Source organism: Euprymna scolopes, chromosome 2 (assembly GCF_053919585.1).
Source record: "Euprymna scolopes isolate OS-2025 chromosome 2, ASM5391958v1, whole genome shotgun sequence".
NCBI classification, from domain to species: domain Eukaryota; kingdom Metazoa; phylum Mollusca; class Cephalopoda; order Sepiida; family Sepiolidae; genus Euprymna; species Euprymna scolopes.
This window is the reverse complement of record NC_136483.1, coordinates 192,345,187-192,365,108: the sequence shown is the minus strand read 5'-3', so window position 1 is coordinate 192,365,108 and position 19,922 is coordinate 192,345,187. Positions and strand designations below refer to the sequence as shown.

The following is a 19,922-nucleotide window of genomic DNA, read 5'->3' as shown; positions in this document are numbered from 1 at the left end:
TGGTATTGCGGTCGATTAGATATCAAAATGCGATTCGAACGAACACTAAAAATCAGATGGCTATAATTGCTTATACTCTTTCCTTCTCGCTTTCGTTGGAAATCGCTTTCCTCGTCACTTCGTAAAGATAACAAGTTCAACATAAAGGTGTAAACTCCAAATACTTTCAATCACTGAAAATTTTTTCAAACCCTCAAAAGTAGTAACACCTACAGAGGAGAACGATAAAATTCTTGCCCTAGAAAAGATGACGATTCCATTTCCGTTTGATGAAAACCAGTTTTCTTTTTTTGTTGCAGATCATCTACTAGTTGGCCAGTTGTATACAAATCCCAAGAGCGATAGGAGCCTTCTATCATGTCTGGAAGCGATACAATGTTCAATGAACGAGATCGAAAATGCGCTGCTGTACAACTCATGCTTTTTACAAATCCAAGTTATAACAACAGGACCATTGCCAGCATCCTCAAAATGCATCGCTGAATGACCACAAATAATAGGGACGTGCCCAGGGTGATGAAAACAAAGTTTCTGGCTATGATTATGGTCTTTGGTGTGGTTTCGAGTGAGGGCCACATCATGCCACCTCACATCTTCGAAGTCAGCTTGAAAGTCAACACCAAAGTGTACCTGGATGTGCTTCAGAAGGAGTGCTATGACTTTGTAGTCTTCTCTCACTGACCCTCCTCCTCCCTCGACCTGAACCCGCTGGACTACTTCGTTTGGTCATACATTGAGAACATCACCAACATGACCTCTCACAACACCAAAGCCAGCCTTATCGATGTCATCTATCGAGTATTCACCGAGCTCCCATCAGCGCTTGTGGAAAAAGCATGCTCCCAATTCTGAACCCGTATCGAGGTGGTGATTGAGGCTGAAGGCGGCTACATAGAATAGATGTCAGCTCTGCTACATAATCAAGTTACCTGAATTGATTTTTTAAAATAAAAGTTTTAAAATAAAGCTGTAGTGTTGTTTTCTTTAGGGTGACACTTTTATCATTCCACTCTGTATATGTGATTGTAGCAAACCGCTGTGAAGTTATGAAGAGAGTGGATCGAAATGAACTAGAGAAAGAAAAGTGTTAGCAATTAGGACGGTTTGTGTTTTAGCATTCGTTTTAATCGTATATTAATGCCTAATCTATCACCGTAGGAATAATCTGAAACTATTTGCAAAAAGCAAAAAAAAAAAAAAAAAAAAAAAAAATTGGAAAAGCAGATAAACACAACCGGAATATTCAGCCAGGACATTGGAATTGAATTTGGAATGGGAACGTACTACTACTAGAAATGAAAAGGAGAAAGCTGCAGGGCGTGGAGAGAAAATATATAAACAAAAGGTGTTGTGGTCCTGTAATAGCCCGGAAGAAAAAAACAACTAGGTAATTTGGGGAACAAAGCAAATACAACAAATAAAGAGTGTGGGTATACGTCAGTCCGACTCGAGCATAATCGTCTGATAACACTGAAAAACATATTCTTCTGGCCTTTATAATAAGTGGAAAGGTTCATTATTATTCGTATAGTGGACACACACACACACACACACACACACACACAGACAGACAGACAGACAGACACACACACACACACACACACACACACACACACACATAAATACTTTGATATACATTCTAGTTTTTAGATGCTAGAAGCGATCTTTTATAATACACACTCAAAATTAAAAACGAACCCTTTTGTCTATTTTAAACTGATTTATTGTAAACTTGTTATAAAAGAATGGTTTTTCATTGTGAGATTTTTTTTATTGCTTTAACAAGTATATTATCTCCCCCTGCTTCCTGTTAAAGTCGAGATCACATCAGCACAGCTGAGTGACAAGAGGACATGACAACAAATTTGTTATATTTGGATTATTGGGGCTACTGTTCTCATCTTGGGTGTTATTTTTAAAACGTTTTGACCGATGTAGTCTTTAAATCCCATACGCATTCTCGAGTCTGATAAAGATTCCTGAGTTCAAGATGCATCTAAAGAAGGTCGGAAATGACAACCCTAACCCCCTCTCTCATTAGCCTCTAAGGCACGCCCATACCCATATAACTAGTTAAAAAATAACGTTGTTTAACTTATGAATGTAGATTTCTGCATGCAAACAGGCCTAGCCGACTACTTCTGTCAAGGTCAACTGTTTTACTTTTAATTTTGATTCCTGAGCATCAATTTTGCGGGCTAAAAACCAAATCAAATGTATGCCACAGGTCCAAATACCCTATATACCAAATTTCATCTCTGTAGACCAAATATTCAGAGATGAGTTTGGTAGAGACTTTTCACATACACACTGACAAGGTCACTTTCATATATAAAATTTTCGTGTGCTTTATGCAATTATGCAGAATGTAGAAACTATGCATAAATAAAATTAAGCGTAGCAGTGAAATGAATTAAATCATCTAATAAGAAACCATAAAAAATGAATAAGTAATTAATTAACGCTCGTTTGTCAAAGGAATATGCAAATTAGTTAACCTTCAGATAGTCGCTCGCATATTCATGACTGAGTATATTAAGAAGTTTGTTTTAATAATTTTTGAATAGAAAAAGTAGGCTTTTAATATCAATGTCAGAGCGAGATAAAACTCGATTTTATAGGTAAAATAAATAAAGCATAAACTGTGCATTTATTTATGCACACGTTTTTCGATGCCCAATTTAAAATTTGTTTTGTTAAGACTTGATTTACTATTCAGATTGTTCTTATTGCAATAATAATTAATTGACATTAGAACCAAAATGAATTACTTACTGGTCGGTTTGTAAAATTGGAGAAACTTTTTACAAGGATTTCTCCAATTACTTCAGGATCACCGATGATTAAATTGGGTGTAGTACCGAAAAATGTTCTGCAAAGGATAAAAATACCAAATTGTAATTACATTCACTAAAAATAATAAGATTAATGAACATTTTTAAAAAATAAGAAATGATATTTGTGCAAATCAAAATCAGTCAATCTCAAAACTTTATTACTTATTATGCATCTTCATCTCAACCTCAAAGAAAAAAACATATCATGAAACTGCAGCATTGCTCGACTTATCGCCTTCTTATCATTTTTGAGACTTTGAATTTAATTTCTTTTTATCAGACCTTGAATACATAAAGAGATTGAAAAGTTGGGTATGAACAGACGACTCAAAAAAGTAATTCATATGCTAGGTGACGATTAACTACAAAACAGACCTAGTATAGAATTTTTATATATATATATATATATATATATATATATATATATATATATACATATATATATATATATATATATATATATACATATATATATACATATATATATATATATATATATATATATATATATATATATATATATATATAAAATTTAAAGGAGATTAGAGCAATAGTCTAAAGAGCCGAGTGTATTTCAATGTAACAGTGAAATTACTAGTGTAATTGAAATACGGGAATTAATGGCACGAAAATTAACTAATATAACTCAAGACGAAATTAAACTAATACTTATAGCTAGAGAGTATTTAATAACCTTTGATAATAAATATTGGACCAGGAAAAATACCCCTAACCACTTCAACATTTTAATGGGCTCGACGGATTCGACTCAGGTCACTGATCTAGTTGGCCTTTTCCTTTTAAATGAAATACATTGTATACTCCATAAACAGTTCAAACTTGAAGGAGAACTATACAGAGATGATGCACTTTTCATAACCAACTCTACAAATAATAATTACGAAAAAGCAATTAAAGCTCTACATAAATTATTTAAAAATTATGGACTTAGTATAAAAATCGACCCCAATAAAAAAATTGTTAATTTCTTGGACATAACTTTAAATCTTGAGAATTCTACCTTTGAACCCTATCATAAACCTAACCAATCCCTACTATATGTCCACGATGAATCAAACCACCCTAAATCAATATTAAAATCAATAGTTCCCAATATTGCTTTAAGAATTTCTAGACTGTCTTCTACCAAATCCATATTTATTAAAAACGAAAAATATTACAATGAAGCCCTTAAAAACTCGGGATACAATTCGCAAATTAAATTCATAAACAAAAATGATAGAAACATAAACTGCATTGAAAATAAACCTATTAAGAGCGTAATAACATATAATATGGCAATGTCTTCGCATACGAGTTAAGAAAAATAACCAAGAGACAAAAAAAGATAAAACCAAACCACAAATATTAGATAATAATACAAATAAGCAACAAACCAAAACCCGTAAACGTAAGAATAGACATAAGGAGACCCTATGGTTCAACCCTCCATATTCCAAAAACCTAGAGACAAACATAGCCAGAGAATTTTTTAAAATATTAGATAAGAACTTTAAAGCACCCCATAGATATAATAAAATTTTCAATAAGAACACAATTAAAGTCTCTTACTCTACTATGCCTAACCTTCATCAAAAAATAATTAGCTCTAATAATAAGAAAATTAATAAGCTACAAAATACAACTATACAAAATACATCAGACTGTAACTGTAGAAGAAAAAATAAATGTCCCCTACAAGGCTCATGCAAAATTAAAAATGTTATCTATAGCTGCACAGTATCAAAAAACCCAAATCTACATGAACCTATGAACAGCCATAACTCAACTACCAGATTAAATAATAACACCAACTTAAACCAATCTACCGATCAATTACAAACCAACCCCCCATATAATAATCCAGCACTAGACCTAACGGAAAATAATCACAATAAACAAGAGGCAATATATTTTGGTTCCACATCTAGCCTAATAAAACACAGAATTTCAACGCACAAACATTCTTTTAAAAATAACTCTCTGTCAAACCAAACTACTCTATCCAACTATATTTGGCAACTAAAAATAGCAATATTTCTTTCAACTTAAAATGGCGAGTAATTGAGTCTTGCAAACCATATAAACCAGGAAATAAATTCTGTGCACTATGTACAAAAGAGACCCTAAAAATTTTAAAATACGAAGATATAAAAAATGCAACCACACTTTTAAACTCAAGACAGGAACTAATATTTACATGTAGTCATAAACGTTGGTTTAAATTTAATAAATATAAACCACCTTAAATCATGATAAATTACTTATTAGTAAAAATAGATTACAATCTCTGTTTTTTTTTTTTTTTTTAGTAAATTAAGTAAGACTAATTATCCCCCTTGCGCCCTTAATAAAAGAAAATATGCCTAATTATCCCCCCTTACATTATGAAATTATATAAAACAACAACAACATTCGAATATAAACCGTGGCGTCTTTAAATCAAAAGTACGATAACAGAAATAACTTATTACACGGACATCCCTTTTAAAACTCATCATTTAAAGAGGCGAAAAACTATAGCAAACATATATATGAGTATTTTAACCATAGTTCCTGATTTCAAAAGGCGAAAAATTAAAAGGTAAATTTTTATACCTATATTTTTTATGTATATCTCTATATCTATGTATATGTGTGTCTATTTTTTCATATATATGCATATATATATTTTTAATACTTTACTCAAGGCAAATTTATAATTCAAATTCAAATCTATATTTACTTTTTTCTTTTTTTTTTTTCTATCTATAACCTATATTAAACTTCTTATCAACTTTAAATTCAGACCTTTTATTTTAATTTTTTTTCAGATACATCTGCCTTAATTTTAATGCTAGGTTTAGTTATGGTGTCTTTTAGATTTAATAAAAACCCTTCAAAATTTGCTGACGAGGAGACCTTGCTTATTAAAAAACTATATGTAATTATTGTTCGTAACTGGATGTTTACCACAATAAAAAGCATTGTTTTCCGAAACGATCGTACAGATAATTGATTTGTTGTTGTTCCTTCTTATGAAACGGATTTTTAATTTGGTTGAAATTTAATTGTTCAAATTTTAAATTATAAATCACATTACTTAATATATATATATATATATATATATATATATATATATATATATATATATATATATATATATATAGAGTAATGATAGTAGGTAGTAATAAATAGTGATATATATAAAAGTAGTAAGATGGTATATCTACAATTTGATTCCAGTAAAGCAACCGACGGTATTCATTTTATAGTACTCAAAAGACTTCAACCAGAACTAGCGCCCATCCTTACAAAACTGTTTAACCGTTGTCTTAAGGAAAATTTCTCCCCATCACCCTGGAAAATCTCATCAGTATGCTCTGTATTTAAGAATTCAGGTGATCGGTCATCTCCCTCTTAGTACAGGCCAATAAATCTCCTGTGTGTCATTAGTAAGTTGCTGGAATCTGTGTTAAATAGAGAAGTAATCAACCATCTCAACAAAAATAACCTTCTTAGTGACACGCAATATGGTTTCCATTCTGCTAGATCTACAGCAGATGTTCTTGCAGTTATATCTCATAGGATTGGCAAATCTCTCGACGGAGGCTACCTTTCATGGGCAATTGCTCTTAACATATCAAAGACCTTTGATAGATTATGGCATAATGGTTTACTTCACAAGATCTCCATATATAGCTGGTAATTTCTTCTCAATTATTAAATCGTTTCTCTCTGATAGATTCATAAGAGTAGTGGTTGATAGGCAGAAATCAGAAGCTCACAGTATTAATGCTGGAGTCTCTCAGGGGTCCATTCTGGACCCAACTCTCTTCCTGATCTACATTAATGATCTTCCAAATCACATCCTTACATCATTCATAGACATTTATGCTGATGACACTACTATCTATGGTAGCACATCTAAGACCGTAAACGACCAAGTTCTCTCCGATTCTCTCCTCTGATTTTGAGCAAGTGGTACAATGGGGAAAGATGTGGCTTGTTACTTTTAATGCATCTAAAACCAAGCTTCTCTCTTTACATCATCAATGTTCTGATCCCCATCTGGCATCAATTTAAATGAATGGCTATCGTCTTGAGGAGGCTCCATGTTTTGACAAGCTTCTGGACTTGACATTTACTTCTGATCTGAAATGGAACACATACATTAAATCCATTGCCAAGACCGCTGGAAAAATGGTGGGATCCTTCTATCGATCCAGTAGATATCTCACTGCTGATGCAATTCTCTATCTATATAAAAGCCAGGTACGTCCAAGGATGGAGTACTGTTGCCACATCTGAGCAGGAGCTGCTAGAAAGGACTTATCCTGCCTTGATAGAGTTTAAAATAGACTTTGTAGCCTCGTAGGAGATGTCCTTTTCTCTTCCTTGCAACCTCTTTCTCACAGAAGAGATGTTGCGAGTTTGTTTCTGCTTTATATTCATTTTCATAACAAGTGCTCGACTGAGCTCCAATCTATTGTCCCTCCTTGCCAAACTTTCACAAGAAACACCCATCTAGCAGAAAACACTATCAATAATTTTCTCCACTCTTTATCTGTGCCTAAACCTAAATGTAGATTCCATGAGCAAAGCTTCTTTCTTAGAACTGCACGCCTATGGAATTGTCTTCTGTTTTCCTGCTTTCCAGCTGACTACAATATGGTTGTCTTCAAGTCTAACGTAAACAAGTTTTTGATGAGCCATTCTATATAAGTTCACAAATTTACCAAATTTTCATTACGAACGATTACTATATTGCCCAATTTCTACTGTACCCTCTTTAATCCTTATCCTCGAGTGGTCTCTTGGCCTTGATAAGTGGTGATGCCTATGTACCCCCCCCAAAAAAAAACAAAACAAAAAAAAAACAACTATAGATTTAAAACTTCTAAAATTCCTACTAGAATTGTCCGTTAAACGGATAAAGCACTTGGTAAAATTCAGTTACACTCTTCTGGAGGTTGAAAGTTTAATCCTCAATGCAGACGACACTCAAAAAATGCAATTACGAATTACTTAGAACTTCTATCCAGTTATGGCTAATGAAACAGGAGCATACTATGAATTAAATATTTGAAATTCCGTGCAGATTTAGAGTTCAACAGAATGATTCCCAAGTTCGACTGAAAGATTCTAGAGTCCAAAAGAAAGATTCAGAGTTCGGAAGAAAGATTCAGAGTTCGAAAGAAAGATTCAGAGTTCGAAAGAAAGATTCAGAGTTCGAAAGAAAGATTCAGAGTTCGAAAGAAAGATTCCAGAGTTTAACAAGATACACCTGAAAATAGCATTCAAGATGAGAGCAATAGTCTGAAGAATCCAAATAATACGAACAATCAATTCTCATTTAAAAAATTCAAAAACAGAAAAATCCTTACCCGTAACAGTCGCCATATTTCTTTTTCCATTCAAAAAATATATTGATAAAACCCTAGTATAAAAGAAACGTGAATAGTTTTAAATCATATAAGTTCATTTTAATCAAAATACAACATTAATAATAAATTCCTACTTTTTATACTGTTTATTTTTAAACTGGAAGTTAATCTTAAATCAGTTTTTATTTTCCTATGATTACATAATGTTCTTATATATTTCCTATAAAATCATAATTTACTGTAAAAAAAGTCAACTATACTTATGCATTTTAAAGACCTTACTCTCGTTAGAATCGTTCAAGCAGTTTACAGAAAACGCTGGAAGGTATCAAACCAAAGTTCCGTTACTTTTTCGCACAAACACTGACTAATTTTTTTTAATAAAAAATATATTATTTCTATCAGTATGAAGTTAATTTAATAAAAAATTAATTGAAAATGAAAACAATATCCTTGAATAATTATTAGACATTTTTTATGAAACTGTAGAAAAAGTTAAAATTCAAATCAAGAAAAAACATTCATTGTAAGGTAAGTTTCATGAATAAATATTTATTTTTTGATTAAAAAAACCATTGATAGCAAACAAAACATTTTTTAAAAATATATTTTATATAACTTTTTCTTCATTTTTATGATTTTTTGGTTCAAATCAAGATAAATATTTATATTTTAAAAATAATAAACCTATGATAGCAAACAAATGGTTTCCTTTATGATTTTTTTATATTAGCGTTAAGGTGCTCAGCATTTTGGCACCTACCGGCCTTTTTCATAAACCATGCGAACGATTTAGACGACAGCACTGTATAAGTACCGAAAAAAAAAAAGAAAGAAAAAAAAGAAAACAATTGTAAATTATGGAAGACTTACATTTAGTTGTGTAAGAATTAGAATATTTTAATTAGAGTAAAAAAAAAACTTTAAAAATGCTCACTTTCTGACCAATTTCAATAAGATTTCCAAAAAATGCTGTTGGCTTTGGATATTTAATTCCATATTGACTAAAAAAGCCAAATGTTCTTCTTCCATATCTGTAAAGTGAAAAGAATTAAAAAAATGAAATGAAAAAATACTACAATAAATATGACTGTAAAATACTCCTGAGTAATGCCGGATCGGAAGAGCTAGTATGTATGATAATATAAAATATGTATCAAAAGTAATAATATCCCATTGATATCTATAAAAGGAAAATAAATCATTAAAAGATGAAATTACATTATTAATACTAAAATAAATAGATTCTCTACAGTGTAACGTAAACTACATTGTATTATAGACTAAGTCACTACAGGGAGCATGTGAAGCTAGCTTCCTCCCAACGCACCGTGATGGGCCCCCAACTAGAGCAGATAATCAATCGATTTCACTGAAAAATGGGCGATTTCATTAATTTCGATGACAATAAAAATATGGGAATGTGAATCATTCATTGATCATCATTCAGTCCTGGGCAACGTCAGGTCTCTGCTAATTAATACTAAAATAAACATGAATGCAAAAATACTCCCGAGTAACACTGGATCGGGAAAGATAGCATGTAATATAATATAAAGTAGTAGTAGTAATAATATCCCCTTCATATCTGTAAAAGGAAAATAAATAATTAAAAGATGGAATGAAATTGTTAATCTTCTATACTCCGGCAATTTTTTTTTTTTTTTTTTTTGTGTACTGATATTCATATCAAAATCCCTTTTTTCTATTTAGGTATTTATTTGCTTCCCCACGAATGCAAATGTGACACAAGGTCGTTTTTAATGTGGGGGAAAACCAGCTCCCCTAAAATAAGGGCAAAAAAGGGGGCACCCTGGCAGTATCCCCCCCCCCAAAGTAATTGTCTCAGTATGAAGGGTTTCTCCTACATTGACCAAGGACCATGTGAAGCATCAGAACAGATACTACACTTTGAGTTATATATCTTTTTATTTACACAGAAAAGTTTACAACAAAACAGTAATAAACAAAAATTAGGCACAAGACCACTCAAAAATTGGGGCGGGGGTGTTTATGGTCATCCTCATCACTGCACCTTTGCTAGTCTATGCTTGATACTAGCTAAAGTTTTAGGAAGGATAAAAGAAACTGAGGTTGGTGTATGTGGGGGGGGGTATGTGAAGTTTCTCCAAGATTGCTTATTGGAGTAGCTGGGGCTGAAAAAGAAAGGATAGAGGTGTGGGCATCTTGGAGGTTTCCTATCGGGGATGAAGGGGATCATTCACATAAACACTTGTTTTAGGGGTCTGGAATCCTGCAGAATCTGGAATCATGGGCACCATACTTAGGCGGGGAACATCAACTTCAACTTGGCCCCTCTATGCATGCACACTCACTATCTTTATCCATCTTCAGTCAAAGGCTTTGGAGTACAATCTTTTCCTATTACATCTGATATGCTTGAAGAAGGGTACCAGATCCTTATCAGCAAAAGATCCAACCCCGTGCTTCTCTTGCACTCTTAAACTCCATATCACCGTTCTGGCCACGGTCAGTATTGCAAGAAACACCATTTGTCTCTCCCTGTCCCACAGCTGCTCGGGATCGATGCGACCTGTCACCCCGTTTACATACGCCCAGTCCTGTCTGAGTTCACTGCAATTGAAGAAAGCATGTTCTGGCATTTCCTCGGCTGGGGTCCTGCAACAGGGACACTCTGCCGACCTCACTAGTCTGGCACTTTTCAGTATGGCATTGAGGAGCAACATGTTTCAGGCCAATCGTTAGGTCAAGGAGAACTCAGAATTGTTGAGATGACTTGAACCTGGCACCCACCTCCACTGGGAGCAGATCTCCTCTTTCCACAACTCCAGACATTCGACCAGTGAGTCGGCGGCGGATCCCCTCTCACTAGTTCCTTATATAGTTTCTTTTCTAGTCAGCCGTGAAAGGTCTCTGGACCTTGAGAGGTTCTTTAGCGTGGCCCTTCACTCTCAAGAACTGCGTGTCGCTCCACGGTTTTCGATGCAGGCAAGGATGAAGTCGGGAATAGCAGCCTCAACTGTGGGGTTCCCTGCAGACTTTTCTGTAAAGGTCCGACTTAGCCTGTAAAGCCTCTTGGGGTCTCGATGACACCTCCCTTACACCAACGTTGAACAGAGACCTGTCTGCGAACCCAATTTTTCACTTTGTCCCAAAGATGTGAGGACAACTTGGTCTGTATGCATTTTAGATATTTCTCAGGCAGGAGAAGTACAGCCAATCATGATGAAGGATGAGCAGAAAGATAGTGATGTTATTGGCGAATGCAGAAACTCTGGCTCTTGATCTGTCAGGTACCAGACTTGCCTCCTACTGCTTCAGCTTGTGAAATAGTGGCTCCAACGCAAGGACTCACGATAAAAGCATCGATATTGCAGAAGAAGGAGACCTTCTCTTTAGCAGTGAACTGCAAAGACCCGAAACATGCACTTTTTGACGGCAACATCGGCCACAACCAGCGTGCCCGCATCATCCCTATGGGCAACGTTTACCATTTCAGGGTGCGATTCACCAGCAGGGAGACGCTCTTCCTCCATGGGTTCCCATCGTAATCTCTTGACAGCACCTGAGAATTCAGATGAAACAAAGTGCGTCTCCTGTAGCCACATCCACTCCCAGCCTCTCTGGACACGAGCCGCCCAGTCTGAGAACCTCAAGCTCCTCACATTCAAACTTGCCAAGTTAAGAGCCATGGTTGGTTACAGTATCGTCCACAGTTCCAAAGTTCTTCGGTGAGAGGATGCCGACGCAGTGCGCCATGCTCAGAGTGGTCAGTTCCTTGGTAATTTGCCTGCATCACACAAAGCTGCTGATGTCCAGGGGGTATGCTAGTTTTAAAGCCTAGTACAGTGACGGGTGTACCAGAATTGGGATTCTTCCCTTGCATTGGGTCGAAAGTTCTTCCAGGAAAGGGTCACATTATTATTAGGGAAGAAGAAACAAAACTCCCTTCTCACATATAGCAACTTTGGATATAGAAGATGTGCAAAAAGCAGAAACAAGGAACATGAAGATCGAGATCTACAAAACAACAGAATTTAACGAGAATGAAGTAGAAAACATCAGACAACTTATGAATGAAGATAAACAAAGCTCTCATCCTTAAGGAACCAATAGTGGAAGAACTTAAGAGCAGAAACTTAGGGGGTTAACAAGCTCCTACCATGCTTCTTAACAGATACAATTACACACTTAAACAATTTACGCAGATGCCAAGACAGTAAGTATGAAGTTCAAAATAGAAAAAAAGACGGATAAAGTAAATGGACCGACTACCCTGGATGGGAATTGAGGCAGGACACTCAGATCAACAAACTTAAAAAAGTTAAAGCAATAAATAAAAAGAAAACGACTAGAAGAGGATGGAACAGTGTGAATAGCAGGAATAGTGGAACAGGTTATCTCAATATTCCATAAGAATCTTTCACTTAGTGATACAAGCATCAAAATTGGCACAAATGACAGAACATACATTTTATGAAAAGAACGTTAGCCTAGTTGCATCCCATATTTCAATGTGCTTTAATGAATATGAATGGCTGCAGAAGGTCAGTCTCACACAGGAGTAGGTGATGAGGTTAACATCAGTTAGTCAGCCCACCATGCAGAGAAGAAGCGAAGTCTTGAGTTTGAAGGGAGTATAATTTCACTGTTGCCCCTTCTATGTGATGAGGCTCCTTCTGTTGCTAAGGTAAGACATTATATAGACAAGTGTTATTTCTCACCTCAATCCAAACCAGGTTCCTGTGATAACTGCAGACCAGCCAATCTACGCTCTTACTAAACAAGTCCAGTGGCACTGGCCTGACTGGTATAGCGACGACAGGTTTGTGGTAATGTTTAGTGGCCTCCATATAGAGATGGCTGCATTCAGATCACTTGGGACCTTGCTCCAGAATAGTAGATGAACAAGTGCTCTCGTGGAGGCTGGGGTGGCTTCCTCTGGAACTGCAGACTCGTTTCTCTCTGCATCCAGTGTCACAAAAACATGCCATATGCACGAGGTCACAGCATGCTGTCTCTATATGCTCCAAAACGAAACATATGTCTACCACTCTGCAGAAGAAAACAGTCCTGGATTTTGACGGCTGGTGTGAGACACGGAGGAAAGAGAGCCATCAGTTTCAGTTCTGGGAGCTTGTTCTGTCAATGGAGTTGGTTGTGTTCTCGTTGGTTAGATCCTTCAGAGAGGCTAACTTCAGCTTGTACTGTCTGCTCTGATCCCCTTCTTCTTTGCCAACAACAATGTCAACCATGCTCGATGGCTCCCCATGCACCTCAGAGACATAGTATCCCTGGAACAAACTCATCCCGCAGTGTTCCGTGAATTCCAACTACTTGGAAAATTTGTGGTCCACAAGACTCGCAGGAAGTTTTCTGGTATAACCATTGACCAGGCCCATGAACAAGCTAATGCAGTGGTCAAAGGTGATGGTGGTGCCATTGACATTACTGAGGATCCATCTGCACAGGCGATGGATAGTGTCTGGACCAGAGGTTAGCGAGCTGGTTTACCAATATGAGTTGGCTTCTCAGGCCAAATTAGGGAATGAAGATATCAGACATCATGAGCAGACTAGCCAGTCTCAGAAGTCCTTCGCCGACAAGGTCAAGAAGTTGTTTAGTGTAATGAAGTATTTAGGCAATCTTTTCCAGGAAGAGTCCAAAGATCTCACACTGGACACAAAGATCTTTGCACATCCCAGTGCTGCATGGCTTGTCAGAACTCACATTGATAAACGTCAAGCCGCTTTCAAAGACTTTATCAATAGTCTTGGTGATGAGGCTTCCTTCTACAAGCCCATCAAAAAAGAACAAAACAGACTTCTTCCACCAGCAAGCAGTTGTAGCTTCCACTGACAAGAAGAAACAGGTACTGAAAAGTGACTGCAATTTGTTCTCACAGCTTTTCATATCCTTTCAAGCACGAGAATGTGATCTGTTAGAATTCTTCAGGCATGAGACTCAGTCTTTTCCTGCAGCACTGAGTGACACAGGGAATCTCTATCCTGGAAAGAAATCTGACCTTGTTGGCATTCTGAGAGATACATTGCTCTTCTTGATTCTCAGCCAGAATGTGATGTCATCATTATTGATTGTGCGGCTCTTGTACACTCTCTCTCTTGTCAAAGACCTCAAAGACATTTGAGGAATATACTCTCCGTGATGTAGTGCCAAAGATTTGGAGTTACTCATTGAAGTATGAGCGAACAGACATTGTATTTGATGTTTACAAGACTTCAAGCTTCAAGGCTGAAACGAGATCAAAGCAACGCAAAGGAAGAATGACAGACAAAACTAAGCTGCCACTCATCTGGTCCACTTTTCTGAGAGACAGAACTGTTTGAGTATCTAGCAGACAAGATTGTATCTATGTGCCTAAAGGAGAGAAGGTCTTGCCAAACAAATCCATCAACTTTGAAGGTCTACAACTTTGCAATCATAAAGAAGGTGACCAGGATTTTCACACACACAGTTCATGCAGCCAAATAGAAGACAAAGTCTGTGTTGATCAAGGCATGTGACACAGACATCCTTGTCATAGCAGTTGGTGTTTTTGCAAGTTTTCAGAATGTTGGCTTAGAAATGCGTTGGCTAGAATTCGGCCAAGTACAGTCCATTAGATGGTTCCCAATTCATGACTTGGTGATGAACCTCAGCCAAGAGAAATGTTGTGGCATGCTCTTCTTTCATGCCTTCACTGGTTGTGATGTGGTTTTGGCCTTTTGATGTAGAGGGAAGATACCTGCATGGCAAACATGGGCAGTTCATCCTGAAGTGAAGGGCCCAGTGTTTATCAAACTGAGTCAGTACTCACCTACCATAGAAGATGCTGACCTCACCATTCTCGAGAAATGTGTTGTCATTATGTATGATAAACACAGCAACACTGCCAACTTTGATGAGGCAAGACTACACTTGTTTGCTCAAAAGCAAAGATCCTATGACTCCATTCCACCAACTAGTGCATCTCTCATTCAGCATGTTAGACGATCTGCATTCCAAGTTGCTTGCATATGGGGTCAGTCAACAGAATGTACAATGCAACCTGAAAGTTCTGGTAACTAGGGCTGGCAAAAAAAGTTGAAGCTTGGGAAGTTCTCTGGTCAACCCTCCCACCCATTGCTTAGTCCTGCCAGCAGCCGACAAAATATCAATGCACAGATGAATATCGGGGACCATACGATTGTTATCACTACATCCTGAAGTGCACACTAATGTGTAGCTGTAAATGCAAAGAGTAAAACAATAATCCAGGTTAAATTCAAGCAAGTCACTTCAGTATGTTGTAGTATATTGTGCTTCTGTCACAACAATTTGAGATACCACATCGGTAACTTCACTGAGACATCGTATTGTCATCGTATCACTATAACGCTTAATGATATTGAAATTTTGATTGCATAATTCGATTCCTTGTGTCAAAAAACATATATTTTGATGTACAGATCATCAAAATATCATTACTTTGACAATATTTAGTGCAAGTAGTTTCATACTGGTACAATGGTGGCCATCTTGAAAAATGGCGGCCATTTTGTTTTTGAAGTGGGCTAAAGTGCTTTTCTAAAAGAGGGAGTGCTGAAGCACCTGTGTGCTAATTTTGGTACTTGTATCACCAACTGAAAGATTGTTTCAGCAAAAAATAGCAGCAAAAGTTGGGAAGTTAAGATGATACAAATACAAATCTGAATAATGCAAACAAAACAGGAGATTTGAAAGCAACAAAGACCAGTTTTATCAAAATGTGAACGGAGGAAGAATGAGAACAGAACAACCGGACCAGACAGAAACAAAACTCTACTGGAGCCAGATATAGGAAGAGTGATAGAATCATGATAAAAATGCCGAATAGCTGAAACACATGAAAAAGGAGATGCAGTAAATCGAAGAAGGGACAGAGAATGAACTCAGCAAGGAAACCCTCAAGATAACTCTACAAAAAATGGCAAACTGGTGAGTTCCAGGTTATGACGGAATACATGCTTATTGGTTTTAAAAAAATTCACTATATGAAAGACCGAGAAAAAAGAACTTGGCCATGGCATGGATCAACTACAAAAACACATACGGCAATCCCGCAAACATGGATAATTGAATGCCTGAGAATGTACCAAATACCAAGCAAGATTATAAATTTAATAGAAAATGCAATAAAAACATGGAAACGTGAACTGACGGCTGATAGACAATACATAACGGAGATCAAAATACAAAGAAGTATCTTCCAAGGTGATTTTCTATCACCACTGCTGTTCATTATAGCTATGATACCCCTTAACAACATACTAAGAAAATGCCAAACCAGATACAAGTTCACTAACACAGAAGAAAAAAAATGAACCACCTAATGTACATGGATGACCTGGAGTTATTTGCAAAAATCAAGAAGGAATTAGAGACACTAATAAACACTACTAGAATCTTCAGTCAGGATATCCAAATGGAATTCGGCATAGAAAAGTGTGCACTCTGGAGGGAAAACTGGAAGCAATGGAAGGTATGATACTACCCAGCCAAACGGAGATGAGGGCACTAGGTGAACATAATAACTACAAATATTTGGGTGTTCTGGAAGCAGACATCGTCAAAACAACAGAAATGAAAGAGAGAATTTGAAAGGAATACCTCAGAAGAATAAGAAAACTCCTTGAAACGAAACTATATAATAGAAACCTAATTAAAGGTATAAACACATGGGCAGTGTCACTTATAAGATAGTCTGGACCATTTATAGAATGGACCAAAGAAGAACTGAGGCATCTTAACCAGAAGACCGGGAAGCTCATGACAATGCACTACACCCAAAGGATGATATTAATCGACTCTATGTGAAAAGAAAAGATGGTGTAAGAGGGCCAGTTAGCATAGAGGACTGCATAAATAACACAAGAAAAGAATTAGAAAAATACATAATGCAGAACACTGAAAGAATAATTATTGCAGCAAAAGTCACTGAAAAAACAAACAAAACAAAAGCAGAAGAAACAAAGGATAAGACAAGAAAAGAAAAATGGGAAGAGAAATAATTACATGGACGATTCATGAGGATGATAAAAGATGAGACTAACAAAAACACTTGAACATGGCTACAAAAAGGAAACCTTAACAGAAACTGAATCCCTAATAACAGTCGCACAAGATAACGTGATTAAAACCAACCACATAAAAGCAAGGATCGACAAGACACAAGAAAATAGCAAATGGAGACTCTGCAGACAAAAAGACAAAACAATAAACTACATAATAAGCAAATACAGCAAACTAGCCCAAGAATATAAAAAATATATAAGAATAGACACGATCAAGTGGGGAAAGCATTGCATTTGTAATTATGCTAACAACTGAATCTCGAACATCCAGTCGACTGGTACAAGCACAAACCGGCAGCAATACTTGAAAATGAAAGTAACAAACCCCTATGGGACATGAATATACAAACGAATAAACCCATTCAAGCAAGACGACTGGATGTCATACTAGTTAACAAGAAGGAAAAGACCTGTCAGATTGTAGATTTTGCTGTCCCAGCAGACCACAGAGTGAAGATCAATGAGATGGAGAAGTGGAGCAAATACACTGAACTGGCCAGAGAGCTTAAAGGAATATGGACGATGAAAAAGACAGGATAGCACCATTAATAGTAGGAGCGCTGAGAACAATACCAAAACAACTTTGAAAAGAGAATGGGATGGCTGGTAAGATTCAACAGATAACAATGCTGAAAACTGCTGAAATATTAAGAAAAACCCTTGAATGCAGAGATTAATACACATGAACTGCAAACACAAACTGGTATGTAGAAAATGCTACAGATGTAAAACACAAAGGAGTATTACATGGAATCATGAAAACTGGATTTTTTTTGTGTGTGTCACTGTGTCACCAAAAACTGACACCACACCAAAACGAGTAGGGTCAAGGAAGATGGAAATACTGAAGAGAGAAAGCACTAGCCAGGCCTCTGCTGGACGAGTGTAAATATGACTGGGACCTTGCGGAGGCTTGTTGTCACCCAAATTCCAGTGAAGACCAATGGTCGTCGCCAAAGAGGAATCTATGGTAAGCGGCTGCTACGATAACAAAAATCCATCTGCAATGGTTATCAACAGAGGTGAAGAGTACTGAAAATCTGGTGAGACTTGTTGTCACTCAGACTCCAGAGAATGCCCCAAATTGTTCTCAAAGAAAACTTTTTAATGATGACCTGTGTGACTACAAATAACGTTATTATTTCAGCACGGTACCTCCTCTGCGTAAGTACAAAAAGAAATGTAATAATGAGAATCGTTGACTTACAGATAAAAAGTGAGTAAAGAAAATAATATGACAAGCAGAAAGTTTGGGATGTACAAAACTCCAAATAAATCCATCGTTTTTTTTTCTTCCAAACAAGTAGGAGGGGGGGGAGTTACTTCGTTGTCTGCGTTGTGTGAAGCTCTCTCGTTCTTCTGCTGGACTAACCAAATAATGCTGATTAAAAAATAATGAACCTTTACTATATATCAACGTGACCTTATTCGAGAGGGTCAATGTTTTGGCCTACAAGTATGTTTAATGACCGGAACGGACTAGAATAGGGGTTTCAAGGTGTGGATCTCCACCCTTTAAGAGATTCCTTAATAAACGAAGTAGCTCAGTAGCTCACGACAAAAAAAAAAAAAAAAAAAAAAAAAAAGAAAGAAAAAGAAAACAAACATTTGACATACAATAATTCCATACACATATGACACTTTTCTGTTATCTTACTAAGAATTCCCAGGGCGTGAAAACATTAAGGTAGGATTGTCTTCTTCTAATACATAAAATTAAGATAATCGGATTCTCGAACTTAGATACTTATAGCAATACACTTGACAAATCGTTATTTGATTCTGAGTAGTCAAATTGTCATATTTTTCCGTCTTCCGTGTTATTTACAAGAGATGAATATGGCCATAACAACATGGACTGACAACCTAAGTATTAAAAATAAATTGTGAACTTACAGATAAAAAGTGAGTAAAAAAATAATATGACAAGCAGAAAGTTTGGGATGTACAAAATTCCAAATAAATCCATAGTTATTTTCTTTCAAACAAGTGGGGAAAAAGTTACTTCATTTTATCTGCGTTGTGAGTTCAGTTGCTGGACCAACTAACGCTAATCAGAACAAAATAAAAGAGAACGGAGCAAATAAAACATTACTTGCGATAAAAGTAGTTATAAGAGTAGGCGAACGTTTGATTCAAATACTCCCAACTAACCCGACAAGAAACAAAATCCCGCCTCTTCACTGCTGAAGTCCTTAGATTCCGGAAAGCCTTCTACTCTAATAGTTTCTTTTCGCAGACTGCTAGACTTTAGAATTCCCTCTCACATTTCACTACTCAACTCCCCACAGTCCTTGTTAGACACGATCCCAAATACTAGTCCCTTGCATTCCAAGTGGAAATCCTGTTTGGAATGAAAAAAAGTAAAAAGAAAGTACTTATGCAGAAAAGGTACCGTGCTATTTTTTTTTTAGTGTTTTCAAGTTGAATTTAAGTTTTACTGTATTTTTTGTTTGTTAATTTTTTAGGTGAAAGTACAGAATAGTAAAACACTTTCCACTCCTCATGTTATTAGGTTTTTAAACAATAACATTATCGTTGCAGCCACGGTACGTTCTCTGCGTAAGTACAAAAAAGTATTAATTAATCGTTGATTTACAAATATGAAGTGAGTAAAAAAATATGACAAGCAGAAAGTTTGAAAT

The 19,922-nt window shown here is 36.1% G+C and overlaps 2 protein-coding genes across 2 annotated transcripts in view; one reads left to right on the top strand and one right to left on the bottom strand.

Moving 5' to 3' along the window:
• Positions 1-19,922, bottom strand: part of LOC145300397 (cytochrome P450 3A14-like) — a 67,603-nt gene that overhangs the window by 47,280 nt on the left and 401 nt on the right. The window contains exons 2-4 of the mRNA XM_080144480.1: positions 9,141-9,237; positions 8,204-8,256; positions 2,776-2,872 (exon numbers count right to left, since the gene is read on the bottom strand). Coding sequence (XP_080000606.1) covers positions 2,776-2,872; positions 8,204-8,256; positions 9,141-9,237 — 247 coding nt within the window. The remainder of the gene's footprint in view (positions 1-2,775; positions 2,873-8,203; positions 8,257-9,140; positions 9,238-19,922) is intronic.
• The window catches only part of LOC145300413 (cytochrome P450 3A14-like), a 90,927-nt gene continuing 89,853 nt past the window's right edge, over positions 18,849-19,922 (top strand). The window contains exon 1 of the mRNA XM_080144482.1: positions 18,849-18,964. Coding sequence (XP_080000608.1) covers positions 18,912-18,964 — 53 coding nt within the window. The 5' untranslated portion in view covers positions 18,849-18,911. The remainder of the gene's footprint in view (positions 18,965-19,922) is intronic.